General features: G+C 39.0%; 1 protein-coding gene across 1 annotated transcript; it reads left to right on the top strand.

Moving 5' to 3' along the window:
• Positions 1–10: 10 nt before the first annotated feature.
• Positions 11–8,006, top strand: l3hypdh (trans-L-3-hydroxyproline dehydratase). The gene is made up of 5 exons (XM_043697785.2): positions 11–506; positions 1,074–1,243; positions 4,446–4,568; positions 5,383–5,520; positions 7,172–8,006. Exons 1-5 carry the CDS (start codon positions 26–28, stop codon positions 7,295–7,297), a joined length of 1,038 nt encoding a protein of 345 aa, XP_043553720.1. The 5' UTR covers positions 11–25; the 3' UTR covers positions 7,298–8,006.
• Positions 8,007–13,985: the final 5,979 nt, after the last annotated feature.

The following is a 13,985-nucleotide window of genomic DNA, read 5'->3' as shown; positions in this document are numbered from 1 at the left end:
CCTGCCCTGTCCTCCCCGGGTTGGGATGGAGCCAGTGGGACAGCCGCTGGGGTCGGGCTCCGTGCTCTCGGTGCTGGACATGCACACGGGCGGTGAGCCGCTCCGGATCATCACCGGCGGCTTCCCCCCGGTGCCGGCGGGCGACATCCTCAGCCAGCGGCGCTATGTGCGGGAGCGGCTGGACGGCCTGCGGCGGAGGCTGATGTTCGAGCCCCGCGGCCACAAGGACATGTACGGCGCGCTGCTGGTGGGCTCCGAGCGGCCGGACGCTCACCTCGGCGTCCTCTTCATGCACAACCAGGGCTACAGCACCATGTGCGGGCACGCCGTGCTCGCCCTCGGCCGCTTCGCCCTGGACTACGGCCTGATCAAAGAGCCCAGCTCCCCCGAAACCCAGGTCAACATCCACTGCCCTTGCGGCCTAGTCCGGGCTTTCGTGCAATACGACAAGGGCAAGAGCGGGAGGGTCCGCTTCCACAGCGTCCCCGCATTCGTATTCGCTACAGGTGAGAGAGAGAGAGAGAGAGACAGGAGCCGGGGCTGGAGGTTCAGCACCATCGCCTGTGGCTACACAGGCAGCAGGGTTTGCATTGTCCGAGATTAAAGTGAATTTAAACAAAACGCACCAGTGGAACTCTGAACTAGCGATGAAAAGACAACACACTGGGCTGATCCGGAGAAAGAACAGGTTTTAATCTTTGAGGTCAATGACTGTCAGAACAGAACACCTTGAACACGGTCACTCCCTCCACAGGTGCAAAGTACTATCTTTCAACATTTTGACAAGTTCATCCAGTTGGCGCTTTTAGCTGCAGGTGCCTGGAAATACATTCAACGCATCGTAACATTAAGTATTTACATGCGCACTTGCCATTAGACGTTGCCACGAGCCAAGAAAACGGGATTAGAATAGTTTGGTGCTGCATTTTGACCAACACAAAAGGCCTTTTTCTTTGTTGTAGATCTCCAAGCCATTAGCTATACCTTTTGCATTTACGGATGGCACAATTCAGAGCTATTGTACCTACACATACAAACAACATACAGTACTAGTTTACTCTCCTCTCTTTCAGATGTTACTGTTGATGTACAAGGATTTGGGAAGATTGCAGTGGATATTGCATATGGAGGTGCTTTTTATGCATTTGTGAGCGCAGATCGTTTTGGTTTAGATGTTTGTTCCTCCAAGACCCAGGATCTTGTAAATGCAGCAGTATCTGTCACTAATACTGTGAAAACACATGTATGTAAAGGAGCCAAATATTGTTTTGTCTAATCAGTATTGCACCTTTCTGTACTCTGACTATAAATGCTTTCTGTGCCTTTGTTTTCTGCAGTGGCTAAGAAACTCTGCAAATTTAAGTTGCACCCCATATGGAAGTGCAGATCCCTCCTATGTCAACTAGTTGTGTGGAACAAATTAAACCATAACATTATGCACTCCTGACAATAACTATACTGAAATTAGACCTTATAAACCTAACTGAATGCCAAAACTTTTGATATTAATGAACATAGTCATAAAGATGTACAGCACAGAAACAGACCCTTCAGTCCAACCCGTCCTTGCTGACCAGATATACTAAATTAATCCAGTCCATTTTCCAGCACTTGGCTCATATCCCTCTTAAACCTTTCCCATTCATGTACTCATCCAGATACCTTTTAAATGTTGTAATTGTACCAGCTCCACCACTTTCTCTGGCAGCTCAATCCATACACTCAACACCCTTTGCATGAAAAAGTTGCTGCAAGGTCCATTTAAGATCTTTCCACTGTCAGCCTAAATTTATGCCCTCTAGTTCTGGACTCCCCTACCCCAGGGAAATGACCTTGTCTATTTACCCTATCCATGCCTCTCATAGTGGGTGGCACAGTGGTTAGCACTGCTGCCTCACAGCGCCTGAGATCCAGGTTCAATTCCCGCCTCAGGCGACTGACTGTGTGGAGTTTGCACTTTCTCCCCGTGTCTGCGTGGGTTTCCTCCCGCAGTCTAAAGATGTGCAGGTCAGGTGAATTGGCCATGCTAAATTGCCTGTAGTGTTAGGTAAGGGGTAAATGTAAGGGTATGGGTGGATTGCGCTTCAGCGGGTCGGTGTGGACTTGTTGGGCCGAAGGGCCTGTTTCCACGCTGTAAGTAATCTAATCTAATGATTTTCTAAATCTCTATAAGGTCACCCCTCAGCCTCTGACGCTCCAGGGAAAACAACCCCAACCTATTCAGCCTCTCCCTATAGCTCAAATCTTTCAACAATGATGACCTTTCAAGTTTCACAACATCCTTCTGATAAAAGAGACCAGAATTGCACACAATTTTTCAAAAATGGGGGCCTAATGCCCTGTACAGCCGCAACATGACCTCCCAACTCCTATACTCGATGCTCTGACCAATAAAGGAAAGTCATGCTAAGTACCTTCTTCACTGTCCTATCTATCCGAGACTCCACTTTCAAGGAACTGTGAACCTGCATTCCATGCGCTCTCGGTTTAGCAACACTCCCCAGGACCTTACCATTTAGTGTATAGGTCCTGCTCTGATTTGCTTTTCCAAAACACCACCTCACATTTATTTAAATGAAACTCCGTCCACCACATCTTGACACATTGGCCCACCTGATTAAAATCCTATTGTATTCCGATACAACAGAGTTGAGAACTTGACTGAGAACTACACCTCCAATTTTAGTGTCATCTGCAAATTTACTAACTATACCTCTTGTGTTCACATCCAATTCATTTTATATAATGATGAAAAGCAGTGGATCCAGCACCGATCCTTGTGGCACACAACACCAGACAGGCCTCCAGTCTGAAAAGAAACCCTCCACCATAGCCCTGTCTTTTCCTTCAAGCCAGTTGTGTATCCATATGGCTAGTTCTCCCTGTAATCCATGTGATCTAACCTTGTTTGAAACCTGCTGTTTATATTCAGCCTTTCCAGATCAGAAAGTTGATGGAAGCTCAACAAGAAGATCTGACAGTTGCAGATCCATCACGTGGTTTGGAATTGGCATAACTTCCCTAGCTGGCAACCTTGCAAACCTGGGATAATAACCTCAGATTTTGAATCTAGGATTTGGTTAAAATGTTTCCTGAATATCCCATAAAGCCTTAAAGACAGTACTTACGTATTTTGAAGTGAGTTACGCTATTTGCATCAGGATTAATTTTTTCAGTCTCCTAATTAATAAAAGTTGAAGCTATAGTAGATATAAAAATAAAGTTGATATTATTAACTCAAGGTCAGTATCAGTTCAGAATAGTTTTTCCCAAACTATACTTCTCTGCACTGATCTCCATTTCGGCCTAGTCAGTTGACTAGTCTGTGTTCCATTGCATTAATGGTCAGGAGTTTGCATGCAAATTAATTTGCTATTATCTGACAAACCTGTGCTATCTCTAAAGGTATAGTTCTCTATGATGCCCCTGCATCAGTATTGATGTCTTTCATGTTAATGAAGGAAACCATCTGGAAGTTAATTATGACAAGCCTTCACCCTTCCAATTTGGCATCCAAGTTAACTCTATGACCGATGTACTCTTTCATTTATAATCACATACATTTTGTGGCTAATAAGTGTGAACTAGGTACTGGTTGCCATTACAAGCTGTTGTTCAAACATCACTTCTGTTTCCTGCCAAAAATAGATTAATTTCCAGTTAGGTTTAGAATGTTGCTGTGAGCATCTCTAGAACTCTGGAAGTGCTGTATCAAATCACAAGTTAGAACATATGTAGTGGTTTTGAGATTCAAGCAAAACAAAATTCCAAACAAAACCCTGTAAATTGAAGGTGGAGTCTATTGCTGATATGTATTAATTTCAAAATTCAGCAGTTTTATACAAGTTCATTCCATTTCACAACTGACTGGAACATATGTCCATCAATAGCATGTAGTAGTCCACCAAATGAAACACTCCTTATACACCAAGCAATACTATTAACAGATTATATCTTTGGCAGGTCAGTTCTGGAGGGAAAAGTCCCTCCACCTTTCAAGAGCTGTATTCTTACTCAGTCTCCAGGGTGTGTGGAGGAGAATTCAAAATTAGGAAAATAAGTTACCTAGCTTATGATTTTCTTTATTATTAAAAATATTACAGAGGGCATGTATTTGACTTTGATTAGTTTACTTCTGATCTAGTAAGCTAACGTGTAAAAGAGTTTTATATTGTGAGCATTACCCACCAATGGTTTGGTCAGAATTCACTCTTGTCCTCTGTGAAGAATATCCAATTTCCTACTGTCAGGTTGAGTGTTTAACTATTTTCATACCAAATAGTAGTTTGATTAACGGTTGTCTGTTCAAATTGAGATTCTGAGAAGTAATTACGTTTGAAAATACTTAACTATTAAAATAGACTTTCAGCTGGTATCTACCAAAAAACAAGTATTACAATTGATTCAAAAGGTTAATATCAAATCCTGCTTTATTTTTGTAACAGGTTAAGTTCCACCATCCTGACAGTGAAGACCTTGCTTTTCTCTATGGGACTATATTAACTGATGGAAAGGATGCATTTTCTGAAGAGCCAACAGCAAATATCTGTGTTTTTGCAGATGCTCAGGTAGGCAAAATAACTGAGTAAAATTTATTAAAATAAACTTATGATCTCTAGTCATTTCATTTAACCCAATTGCAAAATATAAAGTGGTATAAAATCTTTGAATTTCAGTTTTGAAATTCTCAAACTTGTTTCTTTTTAGGAAAATCAATTTACAATTCAAGTTCATTAATCAAATTGAACATGACATTCTTCGTGCAATAAAGGGAAAAGAAAGTATCTATCCAAGCTTCTTCAAAATATTCTCATTTTTATGTATAAATGGAATTGATAAGCTCAGTTGAAATTTGATAATTTTGAAAATGTCGGACTTTACCACAGCTCCAGGAGAATCCATTATAGGGAACATTTTCACATGCACTGGAGCAACTCTTGAAAACACAGAGCTATGATTAAAATAGAGCTGTGTACTAATTAGACAATAATTGGAACTTCCACCTCCATCTTTGCAATGTTTTCTATCAACATTGAATACTTTTTAGATTTACAAACTCAAAATAACCTGTTCATCGTTTCAGCTGAGAAATATCAATCGGTTTAATGGCTGAAATCAAATTAAAAGTTGCCATAGTTCTACTGGACCATAAGGCTGCGCTGTCATTAGAATGATGGTTTAACCTAAGGGTCACCAAACCTCAGGTAAGGGGAGAGATTGAGAAGAATTCTTCATGGTAACCTCAGCCAGTGCAGGAATTGAACACATGCTGTTGGCATCACTGTTTTAAACCAGCTGTCCAATCAACTGAGCTAACCAATTCCCAGTCAAATACATTTCATGCATAAAGAACAGTTTAAACACTTTTTGTGTAACTTATAGGTTGACAGAAGTCCTTGTGGCTCAGGTGTGACTGCTCGTATTGCACTGCAGTACCACAAAGGATTGATTCCCCTGAATCAAATGAGGACATTTCAGAGTGGTCCAACGAGTTCGCTGTTCACAGCAAAAGCTGTAGAGGTAATTGACATATTATCAATATTGTTGCTTTTTGAAACCCAATTAGTTATTTTGGCCCAAGTCATAATGCTTAGCTGCATTTATCTTTTCTGTAAATATCAAGAGCCAATAATCTATACCTACTATGTATGGAAATTACAGAAATATGGTATTCACCACAAGTTGTAGAAATTAATTTCGGCTTCAGAAATTAATGTTTATTGGAAATTTCATTTTTAATTACTAGAGTTTTTCTTCCAATTAATCCTTCTGATTTTTGAAATTATTTTAAATATTCCTTAATGTTTATAGTACCAAATATCAACAGTAAAGTAAGTTTACAAATATTACAGAATGATCCAGCTTAAGTAGCAAACAGAATGCAGTTTCCATCAATGTGGCACCCAAAGATAGTATTGTTCCATTTCCACTGTACGTGTGCAAACAGGTTAAAAGTTTTCCATTTCACTACCAAGAATTGTTATCAGTATTAAGTTATGTAATATTAGTTGAGACAATTCAACCGTCTTTTTTTTTTAAAACTAACTTTCAAATTTAATCACATTTAGTCACCATTATACTTAGCTCACTTTAAAAACTTGGGTCTGTCTACTCCTCCACTTAAAGGTGAGTATCTGTCTAAGTTAATAACTACTATATAGCCCAGAAATGCATCTGAATTAAAAAAAAACAAAATTATCTTTCCTTATCAATTTGTTGTGTATGGTGTGCTTCACTAATGTTCTGTCTGCATCATTAAAATAACAGAGAAAAGACTTAGAACAAGTTAGAAAGTTCATTTCCTGAAGCTTTCTGTCTTACACTTATCAGAACTAGGTTACAAGAAACAGATTGGAATTAAGAGACACGTTTTATATGGCACGAGAGAGGCTGGAGATTGTTTGTGCCATAATTGACATGGAGATGCAGAAACCAGTTTAACTGTCAATCTTAATTCTCAGACTCGCAGGTGGATTCTTATTGATCAGGGAACTGAATTGAGGGTGCAGCAGAATTTGACTGTTTCCATATCCCCCTTTCATTGAAATTGGTTTAATATATCTAAACTCCTTTTTGATTTTGCCCCCCTCTCCCTTCCCTCACTTTTAGTTTATTGCACAGACCTTTATGGACTTTCCACATTAACGTGATAATTTAACTGGAAAATACAGGCATTTAGTAGTGGTGGATAAAGGTGAAAAGTAACACAGGTGATGGGGGAAATAAAAAAAAAGTACTGAGAGAAAGCATTTATGAATGAAAAAAAACAGTCCTGAGGAAAGGGGTTTGGAGATGGATGGTAGAACAATGGGTCAGAGGTTGTTTTCTCTCTTAGTCCACCTCCTGTGAATATATTTTAAAAATCTAAAGAATTATAACCAGCATATTCAGTTCAGAAACAGAAAGCTACCACTTTAAAAAAATCGTTTAAAAAATTTTTGAATTAATATGGACAAGTAACTATTAAGAAATATTTAAAAACTGATCAAAACCAAAGATTTTTTGATAGTTTTGTATTAGTGTCTGCATGATAGTAAAAGCTTTGTATATAGCACAGACTTCAGCAACATTTGTCCAGTTATATTTATTTGGTAGCTTCTGTATATTATGTGCCAACCGTGTGCAATATTATAAAAAAGACTGATAAAAATAGTCTTTTTTCCTTCTACAGGAAACTAAATGTGGTGATTTCAAAGCTGTTATAGTGGAAGTAGCAGGACAAGCATATTATACAGGAACAGCAAGTTTTTACGTGGAAGATGATGACGATCTGAAAGATGGGTTTCTGCTCCGCTAAGAAAAACAAAGGGGTATTTTGATAATGTTAATTCTTAACTCTCCGTTCTTCCCAAATGCAATTCAGCATTCTTAATCTGAATCTTAATATCTCAAGGGCATTGAATTATTTTGGTATAATTAAGTTTGTCATGTGTTTAGTAACTGGTTAATCATGAGTTAAATGTACAATGAGTTTAGAACCAATTATGTATTTCACACTAGAAATGTTTCATGCTGAGTAAATCAAAAGTGATATTTCAGTCTGAACAAGGTGCTTATTCTATTAATTGTATTTAAGTGCATCATGCAATGAAACTCTATGCAATGTTAATTGAGACTGTACAGTGTAAGCAGACAAGCATGCTGGTCTGCAAAATATCTCTAATGGCTTTAAATCACAATATACTCATGCTGCTATTGAAGTTATTAATCTGAACCTCAGAATATGTATTGAAAACATAGACCTGTAAATCACTGCCTTCTAGTATCACCACAAACATTTAACTGCTATAACCTGACATTTCAATTAAATCACTAACATTTAATAATTGTTAACCCAATATGCATAATTATATTTTACTACTAGATAAATTAGATTTCCGTTTTGTACGATTTTAATTTGATAAGTCTAAGACTGACAAATCTGCCAAAATTATTTATAATGTTTAATTTAGTTTTATTTAATTAAGAAGTGTTGGAGAACAATAAAGTACATTGTCCAACTGTGATGCATTTGGTTTTGCTTTGCAATAAATCAGATTAGATTAGATTACTTAGTGTGGAAACAGACCCTTCGGGGCCCAACAAGTCCACACCGACCCATTCCCCTACATTTACTCCTTCACCTAACACTACGGACAATTTAGCATTGCCAATTTACCTAACCTACACGTTTTTGGATTGTGGGAGGAAACCGGAGCACCTGGAGGAAACCCACGCAGGCACAGGGAGAATGTGCAAACTCCACACAGTCAGTCGCCTGAGGCGGGAATTGAACCCGGGTCTCTGGCGCTGTGAGGCAGCAGTGTTAGCCACCGCGCCGCCCACAAGTTATTATAATATTTGGCTGTATAAGGGTCCCAAATTTATAAACGTCCAACATATTAACATTTCCTGTACTTACGAGCAGCAACTTTATATTGTCCTACATTGTATTCAGACTTGAATACAAATCAATTTGTGAACGGACTTAAGCACAGAACCATTCATAACCCAGAAACTGCCTGGACAATACAAAGCCAGATTAAATTAACCATATAACTTGTCCTGTATTGTCCAGGGTATTGAGCTTCAGCTTCATTTTGAGATTGAAATGCTGTGACGAGTAGGAAAATATATTTCAATAGAGTAAATGGTCAAAGCGGTTGTAATGTTATTCAAAGGCTTTTAATAAATCAAAAGCTCAATCATAAAGTTGCTCAATAGAAATCTGCAAAATGTCTCTTGGACATTGAGTGGCTTTATTAACGTCCCATTGGGGGCTATCAGAATATCTATAAACAAGGAAACAATTAACAATAGAATTCAAAGGTACAACAATGCAAATTGAACACAGAATTTCACATGGGGTAAATCTTCTGATACTTAAGTGTTCAAATATCAAGTGATTTACAGGTAAAATTGTCAACTCGGTGCTGCATAGACCAGTAAGATTACAGGTTTCATACCAAATTAGACTGTTCTTTATAGTATCCTTGTTAAATAAAGTGAAAGCATACTGGTCTTTTTCACAACCCTCCTTTTGATTGTGAGAACATCGTTAGTCATGTTTTGAGCAGCCTGGGCCCTAAACTGTGGAATTTTTTTCAACGTTCTCTACCTTCCATCATAAAAGAAAACCTACTTGTTTAAACGTGCTTTTCATTACCTTTCCTAAATATCTCATGTGGCAAGATGTCAGATTTTTTTTCTGCACAATATCCAAGGCCTTATCAATGTTAAAACTGCTATCTAAGTGCAAGCTATAGTTGCTAATAACTGCACACCAGTTCATACAGGAGTGTACCTATACATTAATCAGAGTGAAGATGAGTTCAGTTTCAGCTCTAATGGCTACTGCAGCTTGGTAGTTTACTAGTTCACAAGAAAATATGGCTACTTGATGATGTAGCAAAAGGTGACTACCTTCGGAGAGAAGGGCAACCAAAAATCAAATCACTCAAGTGTTTGGAGTCTAATAGGAGTAGGTCTGCAGCCCTGTCTGCTGAAGGAAGCTAGCCTCCATGTAATTCTTTCTCATGTGTAGTTAGATGCGCAAACTCTGAATATGAGACCACTACATTAAGTGCTATTGTTTGTGAGGCAAAGGATACAGTAAATGTAACTGCTACACATTGAGCTCATTAATGATACTACAAATTAGCTAAGCATCATGTTTGGTGAGTTTAACAGAGGATGAGCTCTCGTATTTTCTCATGCAATTTTACACTGCTCACACTATTAATGTATGCACCACAGCTCTGCAGTGGAAGTACTCATCATTGTTAGGACCTATCAATTTCTTACTTAAAGCCCAGTTGTGCACCAGGTCAAATGCTTCCACCTAGGAATTTCCCTTCACAGTACACAGTGCAAGGAAAATAATTTTAAAAAGGAGCTTTTAACAGCATTTAGGTGGAGGCATGACATTTCACAAATACACATTCATAAATGTATTGCTCTTTTACATCATTACCAGTCTAAGTGACAATCATAGTGACTGCAGCCACAAGAATCACTCTCCACACATTACACCCATACTTCTATACCGATTTAGAACCCTGTTGAAAGGGGTGTTATCCAGTGGAACGTCACCTTTTGTCATTGTTCAACACAGGAGCATTACATGCTGGAAAGAGTTTAAACTCCTGACTTTTCTTGAACAGAAGCAAAGAGAAAACAAAGTTGCATCTGCTTCCGAGAACCAACAAGGATGGATTGCCTTTTCAGCAACCTCAAATTTACTGTCAGTGAGTGACCACTGCACCGAGCTCATATCCATTAGAGCAAAATGTCAATTAAGTCCTGTGTGGCTTCTTGTGCCTAGTGCTGTAGCGCTATATCTCACTGACGGTAATGTTCCTCCTGCTCAATGTCTTCATTTCGGAAGATAGATGCTATTCTCCCAGCTGTTCAGCATCCATGAAATTCCCTCTTTGCCTGCTCCTTTGGCACATGGTTTCAGGGGACCATAGACGTACACCTATTAGATCCAAACCATTTTGTGATTCAATATTTGGTTGTCCTTCTCCCTTTTCTATCTCACAGGCTGAGATTATTGCAGCACTCTCTGTCGAGGATGTACTACAAGGCCCTCCCCCCTTGACTGATCCAAGCATCGAAACCTGATCTTTGGGAATCCTATTGTATGCTCTACAAGGGCCCTATTGGAAGAATGGGTTGAATTGTACCTACATTCAGCATCATTCAGGGGTTATGTAATGGAGTCATCAGCCACATTTGCAGAGGATAGTCCTCATCTCCTAATAACCATACTTGTAAGGTATACAGCCCTGGAAACAAAGCAGGAATGAGTTCTGAAGGATATAAGCATCATGGCGGCTTCCACAAACGACTTGTATATTATACCTTGTGATATGGTACTCTCAATGCAGTCTAGAGCCCTCAGTACAAGGGAGAAGTCGGCTTTGTTGGAAAACCCTTTGATGAAAAACTTAATGCAGCTGTCAGCTTGATGGTGTTTAGAATAGGATAACAACCACTCCTTCAGATCACTCCAGCAGATGACACAGTTAGGTGATAGTGTCCTGGGACAAGCTCACATATGAAGAAATGGCATAGAGGATAAAAGACTTTGGGTCTCCTGTGCCTTCTTCCACACCCCAAGGAACCTTCAGCTGTAACCTCTTCAAATGGTTCATAGCCACCAGTGATTGTTATAGTCATAGAATCCCTACAATGTGGAAACAGGCCATTTGGCCCAACAAGTCTACACTGACCCTCCAGAGTAACCCACCCAGATCCATTCCCCTACCCTATACTCTACATTTCCCCTGATTAATGCACTAAACCGACACATCTTTGAACACCATGGGCAATTTAGCCATGGCCTGCACATATTTGGACTGTGGGTGGAAATCAGTGCACCCGGAGGAAGCCCACACAGACATGAGCAGAAGGTGCAAACTCCACACAGTCTCCCAAGGCTGGAATCAAACCCAGGTCCCTGGTACTGTGAGACAGTAGCGCTAACCACTGAGCCACCCTGAGCGGCCAGATTGCTGCTCACCCTGAGTTTGCTGGCACACTTGGTTTTCCTCCATTTCTATGCACCATGTAGCACCATGGCCACAGTGACCATAGCTGGATCCATTGGCCACAGTTCCAATAAACCTGTTGGGGTTCAGATTCTTAGTAATGTGAGCAATCAGCATTCTCATCTCAAGTTGATAATGGTTTAGAAAAGTTCTCAATATACGGATACATGGAGGACTCTAAAAATGAAGGCCATGGATTGCTTGTCCATGAACCTTTGACACAGGGGCCTCATTACAATATTTGCCACACAAACTATGCCACATACATATAGTGGAAGATTGTAAACACAGCAGAATTACTGAAAACTTGTCCCCACACCCAACATCACCTAAGTGAAGAGGTATAGCACACAAAAGCACATGGAAAATACACACAGTTCAAGGAGAGAGGAAATCAGTTCCATGTCCATGTGCAGTCAATGAAGTCTAGGACTGTCTATATGAATTGTTTCTTAAAGGAAAGATTTTTAAGGTCACCTATGAATGATTCTATTTTAAAGAGATTAATAGAATCAATCTGAAATGACCAAATGACGTGGTCAACATGGCTTGTTGTCAGGATTTGTATCCACACAGGATACCGCATGTATTTCACATGCAAAGCACTATGATTAGAGGTGTCTTCAACCTGATTAATGTAACTGCCCCCTGAAAGGTCTTACACTACTCATGTAGTGCTTATACGGAAAACAATTACTTACCTAGCTTTGGTCACTGCAATTTCCATTTCTTTCGCACATTTGCAACAAGAATGGAAGATAACACAGGATTCTTTATTGCCCTTTGGGAAGTTAGGGGTGAGCAATGAATGCTAGTCTAGTCAGTGACATCTTCATCCCTTAAATACATAAAACAAAATGAACAATAAATGTTTTCATTAGGCAATTAATGGTATAGAAAATTATTCAGCATTGAAATTCATTTTTTCCAGCCAAACTTCTATTAACATTAACTCTGGTTTTGTCAGCTGTTACTCTTTACAAAATTTTAAATAAAGAGTATTGTTCTTCATTTTACACAGAGTCACATCACATTTGTTAGCACCCTCACTGATTTCTCATTATTTTTATTTTATTCTTTTATCAATTTTGGTTTCGAACTATGAACTAAGAACTGTGAGCTGAAAATAACCTTTGGGCTGTGGACAGCAAATTGCATTTTAAAAAATGAGAAAGCACATACACTGTGAGCCCAGACCTGGAAGTTAATTACAGGTTAGTTCTCAATCAAAAGGTTTTACAGACTGTCACTGGTGCAGATCAGTATGTGTAAACAAACAGGTGTTTGTCCACAAAAGAGGCCAGCACCTGGGAATTGGTTCCAGCAAGTTTGGAAGTGACCTTATGGTCAAGCAGAGGGCAGATATTGAATGGTAACTGGGACTCATGGTGAGACAGTTAGTCTGATAGGGAGAGGCCAGAAATTTTGATCTGGGTTTTTAGATTTAGATTAGGTTTTCTAAGAGATTTTTGGCTATTGATACTACAACATGATGATTTGAAAGCTCCCTACCTAACCTTCCACTGATAGTTCAAGGAATAAAAAATAAGTTATAATATCACTGACTACATCATATGAACTAGAAGCAGTACTAATCGATGTCTTGAGAAAATCATATATGTCTATGGAACAATGCAAATAAAACTGCTTAAATAATTTGGCCAGTTTTGTTATTTTGTTTTACTTATCCCTTCATTGTGTTTGTCTGTCATTTGTGAGAGTGGGGCTGACAACAAAGGTTAAATCATAGACGTCAATTAAATTACTTTTTTGTTTAATTTTGCTTTGCTAAAGTAATTGTATTGCTAATAAATTGCTAAATCTTTTGTTTAAGCTACAAACCTGGTGTCTCTAATTGATTGTGGAGTGTAGGATTTGTTATTCAGAACGTCTGTTAGGAGTCATTGGGACCAATTTTAAGAGTCTTTGAAGATTTTAATTTTACTGTGTTGTGAAGACAGAGGTTGAAAGGCCAATTTGGTTCCACTGTTTGTCTCTGTATTGTAACATTTTGCAAAACATTCAATAAAACGTCCTTTTACCTTTCAAAGTAACTTTAAGAAAGGATTTGTTCATTGTAGCTAGATGAATACTACTACAACAACAAAACATTACTGGTTCACGAGTACATTAGTGTACTATGTATACTTTTCTAGTTCCTAGTTCTGTTCTACCCCATAAATGGAAATATTTTATCTATGTTTTCTCTTCACCAAACCCTTCCATATTCTTTATCAGCAAAACCTCAAGCTACTCTTTTGTACAGAAATTATTAGCAGCTTTTTTTGATAGTTGTAACCTCTCAGTTTTGGCGTCATTGGAGATAATCCTTTTTGCACATTCTGCAGCATCTCTAAACCCTTTTGTATCAATATGGAGACCAAGACTGCTTGCAGTGCTACCAAATGTGGTCTAACCATAACTTCTGTTTCTCAATTCTATCCTGTAGAA

Source organism: Chiloscyllium plagiosum, unplaced genomic scaffold (assembly GCF_037043375.1).
Source record: "Chiloscyllium plagiosum isolate Xiang-an unplaced genomic scaffold, Cpla_swu_hap1 HiC_scaffold_8, whole genome shotgun sequence".
Taxonomy (NCBI): domain Eukaryota; kingdom Metazoa; phylum Chordata; class Chondrichthyes; order Orectolobiformes; family Hemiscylliidae; genus Chiloscyllium; species Chiloscyllium plagiosum.
This window is presented reverse-complemented; position numbering and strand designations above follow the sequence as displayed.